The sequence below is a fragment of the Melozone crissalis genome, unplaced genomic scaffold, assembly GCF_028551555.1.
Source record: "Melozone crissalis strain CALT ecotype California unplaced genomic scaffold, PUWL_Pcris_2 ptg000006l_1, whole genome shotgun sequence".
Lineage (NCBI taxonomy): Eukaryota > Metazoa > Chordata > Aves > Passeriformes > Passerellidae > Melozone > Melozone crissalis.
In genome coordinates, this window is record NW_026535784.1 from 44129343 (window position 1) to 44151518 (window position 22176).

Below are 22176 nucleotides of genomic sequence, written 5' to 3' on the forward strand. Positions count from 1 at the left end.
GCTGAGATGTTGGACACACACACAAAAGAAGCTGACTCACATCAATACATACGGTTTGAAGGGCAAGTTATGCCTTTTCATACCTTAACACAACACTTTCATAAACAACAATCATGGATAATGCTCAAAGTTAGTTAAAATCTCAACCACACTCTCCACAGCTCAGAAATTTAACTTCAATTTTTAAAGAAAAAACCCACCGTGTTTCTTTGTTCATGAAGACAATAAAAATAGAAAATGAAAAATAATGGGTCTGCATGCTCATTACTTTGATGGGAAATACTGCTCTGACTTGCATTATTCCTTTATACCCACATATCATACTTCTAAATAATTGCATGTAGAAAAAGCAAACCAAACAAAAAAAAAAAACCCACAAAAAACCTCCAAAAAACAAACAAACAAAAAACCCAAACAAACAAACAAAAACAAACCTAACACTTTCAAAAGTAACTTGCTACATTTCATAAAATCTGGAACAAGGCTTTGTCTCCTCACGAGATGTGGGCTACAGCCACAGCCTTCATTGTTACCCATTGTACCCCAGAGGAGAACAGCACCCACTGAGAGCTTCATTGGAATGGTCTCCATCTCCCTTCCTGACATGGTGAACATTGTGGCCCTGCTTCACTATGTTCTGAATAAACCCCAGCTTAACCCTAGATCTTTCTTGGACCACAGCTAGAGTGGCTCAGCATCTGGCAGGATTGAGACCTAAGGATCTACAAGAAGAAATTAGTGATTTCTATTTAAATGCTAATACTTATTCTTCCCAGCGAAAATTGAAGTATAACAAGTGATCTCTCAGCACACAGAAAGAGCCTTGATTGTTATTTAATGATCACAATGAATAGTTAGAAAGCATGAAATGAAGCTAATAAATCTTCTGTTGAGCTTGACATTTTCAGCAAACAAAAGTACTCAAAGTTTTCAAAAATAGTTCAATCCAATTTTCTTCATTTTAGACTAAATTTCCCATGTTCTTCAGTTACAGATCCACATATTGGCATCCTACAAATGAAACTGAAACACCCAGCTACTTAAACAATTTTTTTTAAGATTTCTTTTTAGTGCTACGTGTATAATATAAAATACATTGTATTCTACAAAGTTCAAGTTAATGCATCAGCACTATCCACCACAGCATCTGTTTGCCTTCCAATGATAAATTAGGAAATTAGACAAACAGTATAGAAGTAGGTTTTTTTTTCCTTTCTTATTGCAGCCTCCTAGGAGGATATAAATATAGTTTGGTTTGTTTAGGTTTTAGCATTTTTAAACTACATTCTATTCCAAAGTGCAGGTAAGCTGGGGATGATTTTTAACAACAATTAAATAATTTAATTTAAAAAAAAATACTCGGTCATCAGGACTGCTTTCTCTTTCACCACTGCAAAAGGGAAAGATAAAACAAGCTGAAGTCTCCCAGACTCCAAACCCTGTGACTTCAGACTTAGTAGTCAATACTCATATTATCTGTGACAGCTTGAATGAATCAGTCAGTGAAATGGCTCCTTAATTTACAGAAACTTCTTAGTTTATTCATAAACTTGTACCACTAAAATACCTGTTCAGAGAGAAGCATATTTCTAGAGGCTTCTTCACGCACCAATGAAAAACAACACTTTTGACTCCAACTACATAAAAACAATACTGCCATTGCCTAACCCCAGAAGTGCCTCATTTCTGTTGATAATATAAACACACACACATGTGTGTGCACATGAGAATTACAACACTCCCACACACTACAGCCCCAGTATAAAACAACATAAACTCTCTCCAGAGTTAAAAGCATATATAAAATACAACAGAAGCAATGCAGTTCTGTTTTATTCTTATAAGTGGGACACTCTTTATGTGGAGACACATGTATCAAGATTCCACATGAACATTCCACATGATGCCATAGTCAGCTGTAGAGGGGTTTCTGGAATATTTCTAGAAAGAAAACAGAGTCTGTTATAGGTTCCAACTATTCTCTGCAACCTGTCCAATAAGGAAGAGGTCACAGCCATTTGCTTTGGATTACTTTCCTCCCCCCTTCCCTTCTCTCCTCCATGTACTGCCTCTCCAACAGAACAAGTTGTGTGGATGGCCTCAAGTGTTTGGACACCAGGCTTGTGCTGTGGCACAAAAGATGCACATCAGACCTGTGGTGCTTGGCCTGTGTGATAGTATAAGTAACATGATGCTAAAAATAAGCTTTTCCTACCTCCTTCATCTCTGGAAAGTTTTGTATATCAAAGAAATATCTAACCCATGGCCATATGAAATATAAACTGCATCTGAGCCTGCTGAATCAGATCATCTCATCAAATAAGTCAGGTCAATTCCATTTCCATTACATATTTCTACAATTATAAAACTTCTCTATGCCAATTAATTTTGAAAGACTTCAAGGTAGGTGGTCTAAGCACAGCACCACAAGAAAGCAAAACAAGCTTCACTCAAGAAATTACTCTTTACAATAAATCAATGGTACACAGAGCTGGTAGTATTTGTGATAGCTGCTAGGAAACTAAAGGTTATTTAACAACTGTGATTTAAACACTAGTTCCCAATCCTAATGCTGCCAATTTTGAATCCTTCAGGCTGAAATTCTTGCTTATCTCAATTTAGTTTTTTTTAAATTATAAATTCACATCTGAAAAACAAAGCTCATACATAATGTTTTATGTATTTGAATACAATATTAAACTCTTCTACTCTCTTTGAGAAGAAATTTTAACATCTAGATATTTTAGAAGAGAGACTTGATTGACCCAAGAGTTCTGCCACATTTCAAACTTAGAAGAAATGCTTAGTATGGCCAACCTGATAAATCCAAGCCCATATGTCTAAACTGCTGAAGACTACAGCTAGGATTACACAGATCCAGGGAAAAGCAAGTAGATACCTACACAAATAAGGGACAGGAATAAAGGAGAATGTGGGGGAAGGTCTAAAAAAGGTGAAGCTACAGGCATCTATTTATATTAAAACACATTCCCCTCCAATATCTGGTTGACTTTCCATGCATGCTAAACTCAACCTGTCTGTATGTGCATTCCCCTATGACCTTACCACTTTCACAGGATCCCTGACTCTCTGTATTCACTATCATGAATAAGGACAGCACAACAAAATAAATCTTATCTGCAGGACACCTGCTTTATTTACAAATGGGAAACCACATAGAAACTGCTGGAAGGAGCAACTTAGCAGAGTCCAGCACACATCAGCAATCAGTTTATGAGAGAGCATCCTGAGGTGAAATGGGATAGCCAAGACAAATACACATGGTGTGCTTCAAGCCCAGCACAAGATAATACAAAACCTGGGGAATGGAAAGTTGCAAAGAGCTTCAAACAAACTCACAGAGCACTGTTCCTGTCTTCAGTACAAATTGTCTGATCTATGAGAGAATTTTCAAGTCCCTTTAAATTTCAAGAGTATTAACTCCTTGGCAAAGTCCTACACTTGAACTTAAATTACATCAAGCATGTGTGTAGTGAAGTTAAAGGAGACCCACAGTTTCTGACCCCACACAGTGTCCTGTGCTGCAGAGAAGTTCAATTGCATCCTGTGCCCATTGCTCGTGACAGCAGGAGCACCCCTCAGGCAGCAAGAACATGCCCACTCTCACCACAACAAATTTGGTGCAGCAGCTCTGTACAGAAAGAGTGCCCAGCAGAGCCACACTGTGCAGTCTCGATTCCTCCCCAGAGCACAGCCATCCATCCAGCTGAATGAGGCAGTGGGGAACAGTACGCAGTCTTAGAAGCAGGCTGCGTCCTAACACATGCATAAGAAGGCAAATTAAGATGGTCTTCCTCTCCCATTTCTTAGTCCATATATTTTCCTTATGCAACATTAACATTCTTTTACATTCATCTGTTAAAACCTGGAAAAACGTCAACTTAAATGTTTTGTGCATGAATTCACAGACCCCACAGATTTCAGCTGTGACTGGCTCATCACTTTCAATACTTAAAGAAAACAAGTATCAAAGACTGTTCTAGAAGCTACAGTATGAGATATAAAAGCAATGGGAGCTTTTGTATGCAAGAATTGCCTTGCTAGCTAAAAATTCCTTCCTAAGAGTTCTATGCTTGCTTACAGGCTAAATTTCATATTAGAATCAAATATAAACGACATTTAAATAGTTAAAACTGCAGCCTAACTATCCTCCTTACAAACAGAACTCAATAAATAAGAAGCTATATGACATAATATTCTGCATCCACTTAATTCTTACCACTCCACCTGGCTTATTATCACATGCAGTATACAGTATGAAAAGGCCATGGACAATGAAAAAACGTAGTAGAGATCAAAACTGTATTTGGTCTTAAGACTGGCAGTAATTGCTATGAAAATCAGAAATGTACAACATAGAATATGAAAAAAAACCAAACCAAACAAACAAAGCTTAAAATTAGCAACAAACTAAATTACCTAATCAACACTTAGAGAAGAAAAAAAAAACCAATAAAGTATAAGATAGGTCAGTGCTCAAGGCAGAGCAACAAAAAGAAGAGTGCTCTGATGCACTATGGAAACAGAACAGCTTCTTACACATTTCTATTACTTTTCCTAGTGCACCATGAAAAATATATTTTGTACTCTTTACCTACAAGCTACAGAGATCTTACTCATTATTCTGTCCATATGAATAACAACAAACTCTGGGAAGAAATGCTTTTTTCAGTTTGATGTTGTAAAATTTTGTGTGACGTATAGGCTAAATAAATTTCTGTACATTAGGTTTCTGAAAGCTTTCAAAGCATCCACAACTCTATATACAGCAGAAGTGAGAAACAGAAAACCAGAACACTTGATTTAGGTGTTCTGTGAAAACTCTGAAAAGATAATTTGCTCCTTTGGCTACTTTAGAGTTGGATTCCATTTGAAGAGTAAATACTACTGAACTCTTATAACAGTAAAAAGAAAAAAAAGAGTGAAAATCCTTGCCAGAGGGATTGTGTAAATCAAAACCACGCTTTTCATAAAAGCACCAATCCTAAATCCCACTGTGCCTCTTGTTACATGACTACCTACACAACATACTACAGACTTTTAACTCCCTACCTAAATTGAGGTTACAAAGAATGAAAAGTGCCTGATCTAGGTTGACACCCACATTCCAAAGAAGCCACTTCAAGATACACATCTAAGCTTAAACAAAAGATAAGGATAATAGCACTTAACTCTAAAATATGGAGCAGGAGAAAAGAAAGAGAGAAGCTCTCATTATCCTAAAATTAAGCCCTATGAAACAAGCACCCAGAGCTGAAGTTACAATAGGAAGAAATCTAAGCACATTGAGGCATGGAAACAGACTTTAGGCAGCAGAACATGCACATCAGCTCACACAAATCCTTGCACAAGTCCCTCAATAAGAGATTAAAGAAATTACACCTTTATGGAGTCAGAACCAAAATACTTCAGACACTTAAAAGCTGGAACAACTTGTTTCCTTTAGGATAAAATACCCTGCAACTTGTGTTAAATAACCTACCACATTGAAGGAAATATTTAAATTATTTAATTACCAGAGAAAAAACAGCAGAAGCTAGAAGGACCTAAAAGAAACCGAGGGAATGAGCAACAAAATTGAGAACTGACAAAGCAATAAACACTGCATGCATAATATAAATCACCTAGAATTATATTGGAATATAAACCACAAACTTCAGAACTCAGAATTGCTTTAGAGGCTCCCATAAACCATTTAGCTCTTCTGCAATCAGAGAGGTAATAAAAAACAAACTTAGCCTGAATAAAACCTGGAATAACAAAATGCTATGAAAGCTATTAAATCATCCCTGCAGAAGTCAATGGGATGCTGTACCAGACCACAGTGCTCAAATCAAGATACATTATAATAATAATAATGCAGTGCTGGAAAGCAGGAGGAGAATCAGCGATTCCAGCAGTACCTCCACAGCCCAACTTCCTTTCCCCTGAGGTGAAACTTCCTATGTCCACATTCTAAAGATCAAGAACTGCTCTCCTCAAAGAAGAAATACAGCAGAAGTGCACACCAAGTATGGCACAATGTCTAGAACAAAGAGAGGACTGTTTCTTCCACATTCCTCTCAATGAGAAAAAAAGGGAAGTTTGTTTTCAGTTTTAGAACTGAAATGTTACCATGCCAGAACTGAAAGAAGATGGCATTTAACTCCTGGCTTGCTAAGCAACCTGTGCACTTTCCTCAAAGAGGAAAGGGGGAACTAGACCATACACTAAATGAGATTTTTAAAACTATACATTTTATAAATACATCAAGATAGTTATCATTATAATATTCTCTAAAAAACATAAAACGAGATTTAAAATCTATAGAACTAGAGTTTCTAGATAAGGGCCACCGAAATGGTAAACTTTATGATCCAGGTCTGTGCCACAAGTACCTTTTTCCCATATCTTTCCAAAGACTGGAAGAGCAATGGCCCCAGCATTCCCAAAGGAAAACTGCTATTGCTCATAATGCTCCAGGAAGTAAATGTAACAGACCACCATGGACTCCAAATGTAAAATGGCATTCATAGCAGTGAACTAGAGCATATGGTTTACTTCCTCCTCTTAGGTCTTGGTGAAAAGGAAGAGTAAACCTGCCTGAATGCTGAACAAGTAACAATCACAAAAACATACACTCAAAGCTCAAACAAGTTCTGTAAAAGGCTCTTCAGACCTCTTGCTTCAAGATGTGTATCGACAGCTTATATGAAATAAGGGGAATGCTTTCTGCAGGTCCACAATATTCCTCAGCTGAGGGATTTCTTGCTTTTTTCTGTAAGGCAGCAGATCCAGTGTTACTGCCAGAGAGGACAATGGCCTGGACAACTGGGTGGCCCAAACCATTCCAGCAGCACCTGCCCTCCTTACCATGAAATCACTTTTTCTTTTGTACTGATGTTTATTATACAGTTTTGTAAAGACAGAAGCTTGTCCAAATGATCTGATTCAGTACACACTATGTAAGAATTAGATCAATTAAAGGGAAGCTGGAGGAGGTTAGCATCTCCCAAAATGAAGTGCTACTGCCCCTCCAGAAGGCCTTCAATTTCCTAAGAGCACCTAGAAGGAAGCAACACCAACCCAAAAGGAAATAGTTCAGGATTTCAGACAGTCAAGCTGTAAAGGTGCCACAGGAAAAAGAAAATTAACAAACTAAAATTTCTTCTTACTGGTGTTTTTAAAATGGGTAAGTTGTACCTAAAATCCATTTTCCATTCTCTGAACTTCAGTAAGCTTATTGTAATGGAATATCAGATTTTTCTCTTCCTTGCAGGCAAATTATGCATAAATGGCAGTTCACTTCAAAAAGAATTCTGCAAATATATTTCTATACATGAACTATGCTTCCTGCTTAAATTCAAAAGTTGACATGACAAATAGATGAAAACATGAATCCTCATTAACACCTCTAGTAACCTTAGTCCAGCTATACTTTCACCCATCAAGCTGTCCTTCCCCTCCAAAAAACTCAAGTGAGAAATGCTCAATAGGACCTAAAGCACTTTGCTTGTAAAAGACATTATTTCCATAGTAAGCAGGCAGATCAGAGTCTTGTTTAACTTTGAAAATTGATTCCATTAACAAATAAGACATTATTTCATGCCTAAGAAATCTTCCTGTAATCTAGAGATGCAGCAGTTTTCAGACTTTTTCAAAGGAGTAATCCTTGAAACCAACAAAAACCAACCCCACAAAACACTGGCAGGAAGCAGATAAAAATATATTATCCAACAAAAATGCCTTCAGCTCTTGCTAACAGCTCCTTTGGAAACTGCTCAAGTACAAAGAACAACTATTCACATAAAGAAAGCATTTCTGAATAGCAGATAATATGAGGGATAAGTGGCAAGAAAGCATCACTGTGTGAAAAAAAAAAAAAAACAAACAAAAATATCATTCACATAATTAACAATAGTGTTGGCTTGTCATATACTGTACAGGGAAGATATAAAAAGATGCTAATCTTTAAAGAGGCAATAATCAGGGTAAGAAAAAAATGAGGACTAATATGACTAGCAGTGCAAAAGCTCCCAAAGGCCCTGTTTTGGATGGGAGTGCCACACTGCTATGTATGGCAACAAAAATGAGTTCCCATCTCAGAAACCACACATCCCAAAGACAATTAAACTAAAAAAAAATAAACTAGGATATTAATCTGGTGTATTTAAAAGTTCTTAGACATTATATGTTTTTGGAGCCTGTAGTACCACTTCAGCCTAGAGAAAAAGAGGATTACAATCCTTTCCCTGACAACATGATTCAGGAACAGTATAGGATGCTAACTAAGAAGAAACAAAATATTCACCCTCTCAAACATGAAGTGCTTGGTTCACACAAATGCTGCCTATCTTGCAAAAGGAGGAAAAGAGGCTACTTTCTAGGTAGAAAAAGCAGATTCCTCAATTATGTAACTTCTTTTGAAGAAGAAGATGGTACTGGGTCTTTAATTTCTATATCATTCCCTTTATTTGACAAAGAAGTTTCCAAAGTTCATTTCCATCAAAATATTAGACTTTCATCTGCATTATGTATCCTTATAAGACACATATTTTAGAGGGTGTTGCAGGAAAATGGCTGGAAGTCGTGCCAGAAACTACTGCATTACATGTCCTTTCTGCTATCTAGGTGAAAAGGAGAGTATACATTATTCTAGTCTGGAAGACAGAAAAGAACAAGTCATTGTGGATTGAGCATTTGCTGCCAGAACAGCAGAAATGCTTTTTATGCAGCAGGAATTTCCCTTTTAAAACACATACAGAATTCTCTGTCAAATTGAAAAGGTTTAATAAATTACCAATCAGTTTTCTGTTTACTTTTGCTGTGTTGGAGGTCAAAGGGACACTGTAATCACAGTTCATTCACAAAGCAAAACAGATGCATAAACCTATGCAAATACTTGGTTAAAAAAGCTTTAAGAAGAGCCCATGTTCTTCAACAATCAATACAGCAGCAATGTGGAAAAGTCTATTATGGTCATATAATCTATCATGATTCCCATGAGGAAAGGCTGAAAGAACTGCAACAGTTCACCCTGGAGAAAAGAAGGTTTTGGGGTGACTTAATTACGCACCTCTAGTATCTGAAGGGAGCCTACAAGAAAGATGTAGGCTCCCTACAAGAAAGATGGTGAGAGACTTCTTACAAGAGAGAGTAGGCATAGGACAAGGGGAAATAGATTCAAACTGAAAGATGGTAGGTTTAAGTTGGATGTTAAGAAGAAATTCTTTACTGTGAAACTGGAACAAGCTGCCCAGAGAAGTTGTGGATGCCCCATCCCTGGAAGTGTTTAAGGCCAGATTGGATGGAGCTCTGGGCAACCTGACTTAATTAAAGGTGCCTCTTGTCCACAGAAGGGGGGTTGGAACTAGATGGTCTTTAAGGTCCCTTCCAACCCAGGACATTCTATGATAAACACAGATAGAAAAAGTAATCAAAAATAACAATGAGAGCAGCCTTGACATACATGCTGCTGAAAGATGCAAATACAGTAACAAATTATGGACTGTGCTCCATTCTCAAAAACTCTAAATATGAGCATTCCTACAACCCCATCATTCAATACTAAATATTGAAAATCAAGTTAATATATCCTCCTCATCCTTAATCCAGTAATACCTTTAAGTTCTGATGCACCTAATTGCAAAGCATTGCTGTAGCTAAAGATTATCCCCAGTCAGATAGATCCTAAGAAATCCCTTAAGCCTCCTTCTTCCAGAGGGATGAAGCAAGACCTGAAAGTAACAACGTATGGAAAATGCATGAGAAATAGCAGCCTAACAGAGATAGTATAAAACAGGGCAACACCCAGAAAAATACAGCTCTTAATAGCTAGCCTCCATTGAAATGACATCTCCAGTGTTAGGTTTTTCAGTTTTTGTGCATCTCACGGCAGCTACAGCCCTGTCTGCACAGCCTGGAACTCAGGTACACAGCACAGAGCCCTGCGTAGCCAAGAGCCACCTTGAGGACAAAGCTGATAAAACAAAAGCTGATTTTCTTGCTGGGAAGAACAAACACATACAAAAATGATGCTTTCTTATGAACAACTAAACACGTTTATAGCACCACGTGTGCCTCCATGCACAACCTGGTAACATTCATTAGCTGCAGACCGCTTCAGTCATGGATGTTGTGTGTGAGGCACTAGGGGTGAGCCCAGAGACAGGGGTTGGCTTCATTTCACAGCATGTTCTCAGAGGGCTGCTTCAAATTCATCTCCACTCGTCTGCTATGACACATGGCCCTCTCCCCTCTGCCTAAAGCACAAGGTGATCCAGTGCCCAGAGAAATCAGTGGAGCAGACATGAGGTCACACACTTTCCTAATCTTCTACTATCCTCTGAAGATGCATAGCCTGAAGAGCAGCTTGGGGCTTGTAACCCCCACACTGTAGGTGTGTCAAGTTGCCTACAAGTAAATAGCATATATCCTTTAACACTTCTGAGGTACACTGACTCCCTGTTGCCCCCTCTATCTTCAGCATCTGCACAACTGTACCCATTAACAGCCAAAAGTCAGATTAACCTGCTTAGCACAGCTAACATTAGTGTTAACACTGTAGGAACATGTTTAAATTTGACACAGAGTAATTAAAGTAAATCATATGTATTTAAAGTGCACTGTTCCAAAGGCACTCTCAAATCACTGCAGCGCTGTAGATAATTATGTATAGCACTCAGCACACTGAAGAAAGACGATGAGGAAATGTTCTTGACAAAGTGAAGGGAGCTGGTGTGCTCTGAACATAATCTGAAGAAAGAATATGGGTGTTTTATAGCACATAACCCATAAATTAGGCTGTCAATAAAAAGAGAGAGAGAATAGGGAAAATAAAGGCAAAAGAAAAACAGCTATTCCTTCAAATGAACCTCAACTGCTGAATTCCTTTCTATAAATCTAATTGTATATATTTTAAAATCCAATATTACTTTGTTTTATTTCCTAGATGACAAAATCAGCACAGAGGGCCATGTATTTCTTGATACCAATTTGACAGGCAACTATATTATACTTTTCATGCTCACTGGTATGCCGCAACAGTTAATTTATTAAAAAATCAAAGCTCTGTAAAAACAAAGTTATATCTGTAGGATATTTTCATGAGACATTGTTTTGCAGCTAACAGCCCCTAAAGAAGGAAAAAGCTGGTAGATGAGAAAGGGTTCAACCCAAAATGACTAACAAGGAAGAGGAAGGAAAGCACAGCATGTGAATCTGCAGCAAAATCTAACATAAGTATTGATCTCCGCAATCAGTAGCAGGTTGTCTTTCAGATCACAGGTACTTTTATAGTTACACAAACGTCCTTGCTTGCCTAACAGTGAAGGTCTTAAAACAACTGAGCTGATTTTTTTCCTATTTTTTTTCAGGGGCTAAGGCATCCTGTTCAATCTGTCTATTGGGTATCAATTTAAAAGAAAAAATCCGGAGAAATAGAGTAAATAACAGATGATATGGTAACAGAAAATTACAGCATTAGCATAAGTAGAATAAGCAAACCTAGAGCAGCACAGCAGATTAATAACAATTACATCAACATAAACCTGGTAAAAGACAGTTTTTTAAATGCTCTTACACAACAGAAAATCTGGAAAGGCAGAAGGCTTTTCTGATGCTGAACTTATACACACAAAATAAACTCAGGTTACAGTGCTGAGAGATGTATGCATCTTACCCGTGAGTACAGCTTTAGCTGAAGGGTCTGCCAGATCCAGTGCAGATTTCCCATCGGTGTTCCGAATGTTTGGATCAGCTCCGTGCTGCAGCAGCACTGTGCAGGGAAAGCAGAAACAGTATCTTACCTCAGGTATACACAGGTTATTTACTGTCAAGTGTCTCCTCGGCATGATGAAGGCATAAACAAACATTGCACAATTTTCTTTATTTTTCTTTCTGTTTTTTTCTCCCTCTCTCTCCTTTTTTTTTTTTTTTTTTTGTTAAGCGCTGCAGCAAAGGATCTTCCCTAGGCTAAGGCTAAGTTGGCAAGTTAAGATATGGTAAGACCACATGACTTTGCATGATAAACATGAACCCTGACTCTCTTGCAAGAGTCGGGTTTGGGTTCCTCCTGCCAGCTAGCTGGTATGCTGTGCATTCACTGACTCACACTGGGAACTCTGCTGTGGAACCTGCTCCTGCCTTTACTACCACTATTGCTGCTTGTTACCACTCCTGCTCCTTTTCCAGCTGAATATTCCAAGTTACCCCGCCTCTGTAAGTCAGCAACACTCAGCCTTTCAGTGGCTCATCACTTGCATAGGAAATGTTAACCATGGCATATCAGCTCACCTTCAAGAAGTGGAACAAATAGAGTAAGATTTGTAATCTACCCTGCAGACTGGATGCTCAGAGGCTGTTTATACTCACTGGTATTTTTTTCCCTACTAAGCCTATCAATACATGAAAGTTCAAGTACATAAAACCACCTAGAATACAATACACAACCATAAGGCTAGGAAGGCATTGATACAGTAAACTACCAACTAGAAAAGTTCATTAAAAAATCCCAGTATTTCACCTGTGAACCCATTATGTTGTCAGAAACAACCTAATGCAATACAGATCACGATGAAGACATTTTGTACAGAACTGGAAAACAAAGCCCACGGCAACATTAGAGGCCTGACAGAAAGGCCCCAAATGTCATGCAAAATAAGCACAACATATTACAAATTCAGAGCAACACACTTATTTTGTACAGGTGAATAACAGGACAGTATACAGAAACTCAGGTCACGGAGATGAGTAATAAAAAACAGCTGACATTTATGGTTAACAACATTTGTTGTGATACAGCTGGACTGAAGAAGTCAAGACAAAGAGAGTTGCAAACAGTTTTTGTAACTAAGGATATAAAAATACTTCACACACAGAATTCTCCAGAAAAAACACAATCTAATTCATAACAAAACTAATTACTAATACTGCATATATATATACACACACACATACATATATATTTAAAAAAAACTTTAACCAAGAAACACTTTTCAGAAAACCTTTTTTTCTAAATTAAAAATTTAACTGGTACTATTGTTTTTATTCAAACCTCTTTTCTTATACATTTCTGACTTCAAATTCTTTAAACACTGCCAAACTTCATGTATTTTAACTTACAGGGTGCAATGCTACATGCTTGCCCCCAAGCTGAATTTTTGCAGAAGTCTGGTGCTTCAGTGAAGTAAATTGACTTACACTTTGATGAGAAGGCACAATTGCCTGATATTTTTGAAAGAAGACTCAAGTAGGAAGCCTATGAAAAAACCTCAGTTTTTTTGTTTGGTGGTGGGGTTTTCTTCCCCTGTGTCAAGACAAAAACACCAAAATGGGCGTGGGGGGAGAAGAACAACAAGCACGTGCTCGCTGAATCTTGTTAGGATCTAGCACCTACATTTCTGAAGACACCATCTGTGCCATACGTGCTACCACCCACTGAGAGATCTTACTCACGGACAGGTTTGAGACTGAGCCAGCCTCTCCAGCCACTCAAGCACATTCCAGTAGGAACAGGCAAACGAGACCTTTTGCAGATTCTTTTTAAACACAACAGGCAGTACAGGAACTGAGTATGGAGAAATAGATTCTGTGTGTCCCATCTCTCTTCCCTTGGATGCTGTTAGTGACTCCATGTACCTGGGAAGAGGGAAGCCATTTGTCCCAAGAGGCACCAGTGCAGGAATAGTAGCCTGAAAGACATTACCAGCAACTAATTGTCTACCAACAGAAAACAGGCAGTACAAAATACTGAACACAGTTCTGACCGGACCAGAAGGCAACAAAGGATTCACATGGCAAAAAGCCTCAGACAAAGAGCTTGGAAAAAAACTGAAAAACAAGATGTGGCAGGGGAAAAGATAATAGCCCAGAAAAAAAGTCCATGAAGAAAGAACAAGACAGAGAAATGAGTGGTATCTGACCCATTGGGAGGTTTGGACTAGCATGTGATGCCAAGATGAGGCAGGTTAGGGCAAGAAAGGTGACTTTAAAAAATGCCAAATAACAGATGTAGAACTCTCAAAGGCATCTGCAACTGCCTCAGCTCGGTGCTAAAACAGAAGCACATTCTCAAGTCTCCTGATTCTTCCATCCTACGCAAACCAATGAAGAGTGGTTCCCTACTACTTCTGCTGGCACACATAGATGACGACACACACAGTACTGCTTCCAGCTCCTCTCCTGGTAAAATGACAAAGGATTATGCACTATATCTAACCTGTTCAGTCATACTAATGAACCATGAGGGATTTGGCCACAGCTTACAACATAAAACTTCTGTGTCCAGTTTTTAGGCCTTTTAAAACCCAGGCAAATACATAGAAAATTTCCTAACAAGGCTTAAGCTGGTTGTCTGCAAAACCTGGAATTATTGACTGCCTGTGGAACACACATTTAAAGAGGCCAAATAAGGTTCAGAAAAATAACTTATCAGAACTCAATTGCTGTATCCATGAGACTCATCCTACTTGTCTCTGCAATCATTCATCCCACTCATCTTCCAGCTTCTCCAACAGCCACAGGTATGGTCCTAGAGATGCTGCCCTTACTCAGTCCTAGAAACACATCTACACCATGAAATTAAGGCAATGGCATCTTGGAAAAAGAAACCAATTATAAAAACAAAGACTGCATTAGAATGCATATGAACAAAGGAAGCAAATGAGTCACAAAGGCCATCCTATTATTGTATTTCCTATATTGACTATTTTATTCTAACATCTCTATATCTTTTAAATTTCACAAAAAGGTATCCCAGTGAGCAAAGTTGTCATCAACAGGAATTAAGAAGAGAAATCCAGCATTTGATGTTTAGGCTATCAGTATAACACAACTGTATTTCAATACCTGGTGAACCCCAGGTGGCTTCTAATTGAATGTTCTCCTGCATCTTCAAAACCTTCAACATTTTAGCCCAAGACAAAGTCTCTTCTAACAACAGGGCATTTGACATCTAGACACAGTGTGTCTCTCTAGATTTCCTTTTCAATGCGCCAGCGATGTGTAAAAATTGCAAGATAGATCTCCTCTGTGAGGAAAAAACTTTCCCTCTATAAAGAAACACAACAGAGAAAGATAATTGTTCTAGATAATTGCAGCTATTTTGGATTTCAAACACTGCACACTGGTTTTAGAGGATGGTTTCTGAGTAGCCCGAAAAGGGGATGTGGAAATAAGTTTCTATGAAGAAACTTCTTTTCCAGTTCTGGAAAGAACAAAATTGTTCCTTGTATTGTAAGGATGTTGTGCACAAAAATTAACTCCTGAAACTTTGTTAATTAGCATACTTGGATATGCTGGTTTAAGGAATTGAAAGGATGTTGTGTGCACAAAAATTAACTCCTAAAACTTTGTTAATTAGCATACTTGGATATGCTGGTTTATTTCCTCTGGATAATGAGGACATTGGGGTGTATCATTTGTCTGTATTGGAGGCAGTGCCCTTATATAATAATCTAGCAATACCATTAACAGACTAGCCCTGCCTTTTCTACAGACCATATTGTACAAACAGTATAAAGAAAGTCTTTTTCTTACTGAATCTTCATATTGCTTATAGATGTCAAAAACCTGTAACATTATCTATAGTACTGTAACATTATCTATAGTACAAACATAGACTGGTCTGGAGTTATATTTTTTACCCTCCCTGCAACTGCTAAAATACTTCAGGTTCTGATTTTCACACACTATCTGAAATACCTTATTTAATTACACTGCTATTATATCAGATCAGTACTAGAGACAAGAAAGACCATAAGTACTACTATATTTTTTTAAAGCTGCTGTATTGCATAGAGCATATACTACAACCACTAATTATTTCACATTACTGTCAACTCACTACAGCAGGATGACTCCTAAAATAAGACACTTGGCCCACAGCCTCCTGGCATAGGTATATTGAACGTGAAGTTAACCAACACAACCTCATTCAGCTGCCAAGAGCAAACATTTTTACTTTTGTTCCTTTCAACCTTCACATTTTCACCAACAAGGTATGGCAAAAACTTCCCCAGTAGCTATCAACAACTGTGTTTTTACTGGGGTGGGGGGAAGGAGTTTGTCTACACAGAAACCATCACCCAAGTACTTAGTCCTTCCTGCTTCTTACTCCCACAGTTGAAAGTGCACCAAATGAAAACACTTTTGATTGAAAGACATAAATACAATGGAAATAGAATAGGGAAAAAAATACATTTGTTTGTTCATATTAGCACAAAGATCAGTATAGTTCAGATAGGACTTCTCTAGGCCCAAAATCTACAGCTTCCTGACTATCCCTACAGGAATGTTGATGGAAAAGTTCACATTTGGTTTCAAATCAGATGCATGCAAATACAAAAAAAAAAGCGCAGGTCCAAATTTTTGACTGTTGACTGAAAAATGCAAGAAAAACAGGAAGACCTCCCAGAAGTATCTGTACTGCAAGCTACTGACTGCTTTTAATTATATTTCAAGAGTTGCTCACCACTGTACCATTGCCTACTCTCTCCCCATCAGTTTTTTTATCACTATCCCACTGTCTTGTGCATGGCATCCCTTCCAGCTACCCCAGCTTTACTATATATTTTTTCTTCTTTTCAAATTCAACTTCTGGAGACGATCTCCAAAGGTTTTTTTCAAATTACGTTACTTGAGCTTTATCTACTTAGTCCTGAAGAATCAAGGTACAGAGGATACAGTCTAAGAAAAAGCTTCTTTTTTATTTACAACACAGCATTATCTTCCATTTCTCTAAGCGGCACCTCTAGAGCTGGTCAGTCTCTCACTAACTTTAGGTCCCAGGAACACACACACCTCTCAGTCTAGGCCTTGTGTAGGATGTTTCCAAGCTAACAAGAAATATAACGTGCTTATTTACCTCCACATTGTGAAAACATCTAGGCAACACACTGGAATCCAAAGTATAAACTTCTCTCAGCCAATGCTAAATGCATCTTCTCCCCTAACCACCAGTACATGTAAATCAAACTACCAGTGCACGTCAATCAAACCACTAAAGTTTTGAAGCTTTTCTCATGTTACAAGAACACCAGTTTCTTGCCTAGATATTATACTTCTGTGATTTAGAGCCAATAATTCAATTTTGGCAAGCTACCAGATACATAAGCCTTTTTGCTATATATATAACAAAAGTTGTAGCACCCTAGTCTTAGCTTTATAAAACTGAATACGTAAGATATGGGTAATAACATCAACCCCCACGGTATCACAGATTAAGTTCCACCTCTGTGAGCAAACCCAGTCTTGTCTGTGTCATGGAGAAACAAGCTGTAGTACCCATGAGCCATTGGAACTGCAAGGAAAAACCAGGAGAGACAATATCACTACAGAGCTCTTAGGATTTAAGTATCGCTGCTGGACCTGATGACATCCACAGCCTCAAACATCACTGCCAGCTCAGTCAAGAGGAGTTGGAAAAAAAGGAGAGACAGGTCTTGTGCTCTGGACTGCCCCTCTGCAGTGAATGCCATCGAAGTTGAATGAAGAGAGGGTTAAGAAGCAGAAAGGCTAAGCACACTAAAGCACGTAGTTCAGAGTCAGGACAGGATAGAGGCAATAACCAGACATATCTGGGAACACTGCAGGTAGATTCATTGGCAAGAAGACATGATAACCTGGTGGCAGATCAGGGAGAGGAGTGTCCAGAGGGCTTTTGAACATCTCTAGAGAAGGAGACTTTCACAACCTGTCTGGGCAACCTGTTTCACCTAGACCACACTGGCAGAATTGCCACACCTAGCCCTGTGCTGCCCACCCTGCTTTGGGGGGCTGCAGCTGCAAACATTCGGTCAGGCAACAAGGCAGATTAGAGAAGCAATCACTTGCCCAATCCTCATGCAACAACATGACATGCTCTGGTTGGCACAAACAAGGACAGCACAGGGACACAGGCTGGTGATAGGAGTTGAAAGGAGTAATTTTGTGTTTCTAGTTTAGAGTATATCTAATGTTACCAGCCAAAGTCCTGCTGGGTCAGTGTGAGCTGCCTAGTGCTTCCCATCATTTTGCCTTCTCTACTTCCCTTGTTCAGGGCATTCCAGTTTCCCATTATCCCAGACATGGGTTTGTCCCCAATGAACCAGCATGTTGGTTTTGTTCTTTGTTGGGGCCAGACAGAGGAAGAGACAAATACACCGACTACAGTAGTATGAAGCAGAAGCCTACAAAAGCAATGTTAGGCTCCACTATGTTGAAACAAAAAAATTTAAAGGGCATTGGGTGGTGTTCCCCAATAGCCTAGACAGAAACGAGAGTTCTGACAGCAGGACAGGAAGGAGCAGCAGACAAGTAGCTGAGAAAAAGTGATAAAGTTCTGAGCAACAGAGAAAAGTCAGGGACTGCTAATATATTAGGAACTAGGAGGGAAACACCTGTGAAATGCCTCAAAGGAATTATGGCATGGTCCTCTAAGAAGGTGGTAAGGTCAGAGACACAGCTGAAGCGTCTCCATACCAATGCACACAGCACAGGCAGCAAACAGGAGGAGCTGGAAAGCTACAATCTAACCACTATCACTGAACCATCATGCAAAGGACCACACAACTGGAATGCTGCAATAGACAACTGGAAAATTTTCCTAAGTCACAGGCAAGAAGAAAAAGCAAGCAGGTGGCTGCCCTCCAAGAAAAAAAACAACAACAACAACAACAATAATAATAAAACCACATTGACTCTAGAGAGCTGCCTTGGAAAAACAGCAATGAAAAAGTTGATAGCTTATGGGTAAAAATTAGGGGCTCAGCCAACAAACCATGGCTGGTGTTTATTACAGTCTACCTCATCAAGGGAAGTTTGCTGATAATGAGTTCTTCCTTCAGCTACAAGAGGTGTCATGTTTGCCGGCTCTGATCCTGCTGGGGGACTCCAATCACCCTGACATCTGCTGGAAAAGCAGCACAGTAAACTGCAAGCAGTCCAGGAGACCCTTGCAGACCCAGTGAAGAATGGACTAAGGACTCCAAGTTTTCAGAGCACACTTTCAGTTGCTGAATGAATTCATGGTTGGGATCCCCCAGGAGCTGCCCTCAGGGACAAAGGAGCCGAACAGAACTGGCAGCCCTTTAAGGACATAGAGCCCAGGAGCTCTCAAATTACCACATGTAAGAAAACAGGTAAGGGAAGCGGGAGATAACCATGACTAACCAAGGACCTCCTGATCAAACTAAAGTGTAAGAAGGAAATGCACAATTCTACAGAAACACTGGCTAGAAAAAGGAAGATTTAAGTAAACATACTCCCCCCTTGACAAATAAGATATGAGAACTAGCAAAAACCAATATGGAGAAGGCTGAACTATTCAACAGATTTTCACTTCAGCTTTCAATATGAATCTCTCTTCCCACATTTCTCAGTTCCCTGAACTTCAAGGCTGGGACTGTAGACTGCAGTTTCCTCCACTCTAAGTGAAGCTCAGGTTGAAGACCTCTTGAGATACTTGAACATACATCAGTCCATAGGACCCACTGAGATGCATCCCAGGCTTCTGAAGGGATAGGCTGATGTTGAAAACGGCCAAGCAATTCTCAATCATATCTGAGAAGTCTTAGCAGTAAGGTAAATCCCCAGACTGGAAAAACATCAGGCTCATTTTTAAAAAAGGTAAAAAGGAAGACCCTGGGAACTACTAATTAAGCAGTCTCAGTCCACATCCAGTAAAACCATGGAAGATTCTCCTGGAAGACACACCAAAACATGTGGAAGACAGCGAGCTGCTTAGAGACAGAAAAGGCAGATCATGCCTGACTCATTTGGTAGCCTCCCACAATGAAATGATTCCATCAGTTGACAGAGGAAAAGCAGATGTCATCCACCTGAACCTCTTGCAAAGCTGGAACATCCAGAGAAGTTGTGGACACCCTTTCCTGGAAGTGTTCAAGGTCAAGCTGCCCAGGGCTTTGAGCAACCTGATCTGGTGAACACTATCCCTGCCCATGGCAGGGGATATGGCCTACATGATCTTTAAAGGTCCCTTATAACCCAAACCATTCTATGATTGTAGTCCTGCAGGCCAGTTCCTGGAGATCCACAGTTTTAAAACTTATACAGATAGATGGTGTTAAATTGTCATTTTCAATTAAAAGAAAGCTAGCTCTATTTAAAAATGCTACTTGGACCAAATGTGATGTGATCTGGATAAATACAGCACCAGCTTGCATGTTTCTGTTGCCTTGTCATTAGATACACAATGCAGCAACTGCTGGGGGCATTCAGTATGTGGGAGGAGACAATTCACACAGACAGCTCAGAATATGGCTCTCCTAGCAGAGGCATTTCTTGCTTTACAGCTAAAATGCCCATTTAGTCCAGCAGGGTCAGAGGACAGCCATATCAAGTGTCTCCCTTTATTGACACAGATCTGATCTTTGAAAGGCAGCTTCTCATGACTCCATATGCTGTGGAAACTGCACTAGTTCCTACAGTAACAAGATGCAATACCAAATTGAGCAGAGGCCCAGTAAAAGATTAAGTGGGAACAACACTTAGAGATCAGAGATCAAGTTCCTTCAGCTTATTTGAGCAATTCACAGAAAAAGGCTTCAAGGCAGCAGTAAGAAAACAAAGAAGCATCATGAACAAGGTCCCTCAGTACCACATTTTTGCTTGCTTGTTTTGAAGAGAAAAAAGGTCTAGACAAAACAAAAAAATTACACAGCATCACTTTGAAAAGGATCTTAACTCCTAATTTTTCAGGAAGACTATTCTGTCTCAGTCACTGTTTGCTCCAGAAGCACTTTCAGACTTTGCTCAATGAAGTTTCAACCTCTTAGTAAGACAACCTGACTTCCTGTCTATATCTCCATACCATAAACCTCACTTCTCAATGTACTGCAAGACTTCAATGCATTCTAGGCTTAAGCTGGCACTAGATGTTCCAGAGATCAGATTTATCTAATCAAAGCAAGGTAGGGAGAAGGGATCTGAACCAGACAACCAAAACCACAAGTATCACTACCACAACAAGAGCTCTTCCAGCAAGGGAAGAAGATACTTTTTTTAAAGGCTCCCTCCTCCCTCTATGATTGCCTTCAAGTCTTACCACATAAGTAGGTGCATCCTGAGTTACACAATCCTGACTAACATGCTCTAGGGAATCCTGCTTGAGTAGGGAGGTTGGACTGGATCACCTCCAATGGTCCTTACCAACCTTACTCATTCTGTGATTTTAACTATGATTAGTTCTCTGTATGTAGGAAGCACAACAAAATTGCTCCCTGGTTTGCCAGTTCTGCCTACCTGTGATTAAATATGCATAGAAAGAAAGAACATGCAGAAGGTTCCAGAGCCCGTAGGCAGCACAGCAGAGGCTCATAATATCCTTCTGCCCTCAGAGAAAGAGCCAGAGTAGATTGCTCAGCCTACATGAACAGCAGTTCAAAGCCTTGATCTTGCCTGGACTAAGTGAACTAAATATCCCTGTTACATTTTTCTGATGTAGCAGTTTTCAAGCTAAAATTTTCCATTCCAGCTAAGAGTGAGAACAAAAGTATATGCAGGTTACATAGAATGCAGTCTTCTGGAAAGCCACCTCAAAACCTAAGTGCAATTGCAGTTCTTTTGTTTGTGGTTTTTTTACTTCATGTAAGAGACAGTGCTGCCATTCCAAAACATCACCTTCAAGAACACTATCTGCACAAAAAGCTGTGTAGTGTAAAGGAAATTTTGGGAGTTCCACAATGAGCCTGCAAAATGTAAGCACCCTAGAAGCTCTGGCTAGAAAACAAAAAGAAAGAAAAAAGAAAAAAGTGGAAAACCTTTCATTGAGCTAACAACCAATGAAAGATAGTAAGCATTTATTTAATCCCATTTATCTGCAGCCATGCACATGCACTCCTTTAACACTGAATCACAGTGAATCATGGAACAGTTGTGGTCAAAGGGACCTCTGTAGCTTATTCTCCCTACTGCAGCTGAGCCACCTAGACTCAGCTGCCCAGGACTCTGTCCAAATGGCTTTTCAGTATCTCCAAGGAAGGAGATTCCACAACTTCTCTGGTCAACCAGAGGTAACTTGTACTGATGGCAAAAAGTATTTCCTGGTATTCAGAAGGAAGCTCCCACGTTTTGATTCGTGGCCATTTCACAAAGGGGCTCAAGAATCACATCTCAGTGTGTTTGAGTAGTCATCTGGAACACGTACACTGTTAAGTGTGCAAAATGGATAGAAGACCT

The 22176-nt window shown here is 39.3% G+C and overlaps 1 protein-coding gene across 1 annotated transcript in view; it reads right to left on the minus strand.

The window, feature by feature from the left end:
- TNKS (tankyrase) overlaps positions 1-22176 on the minus strand; it is a 124841-nt gene that overhangs the window by 83870 nt on the left and 18795 nt on the right. The window contains exon 3 of the mRNA XM_054295969.1: positions 11681-11776. Coding sequence (XP_054151944.1) covers positions 11681-11776 — 96 coding nt within the window. The remainder of the gene's footprint in view (positions 1-11680; positions 11777-22176) is intronic.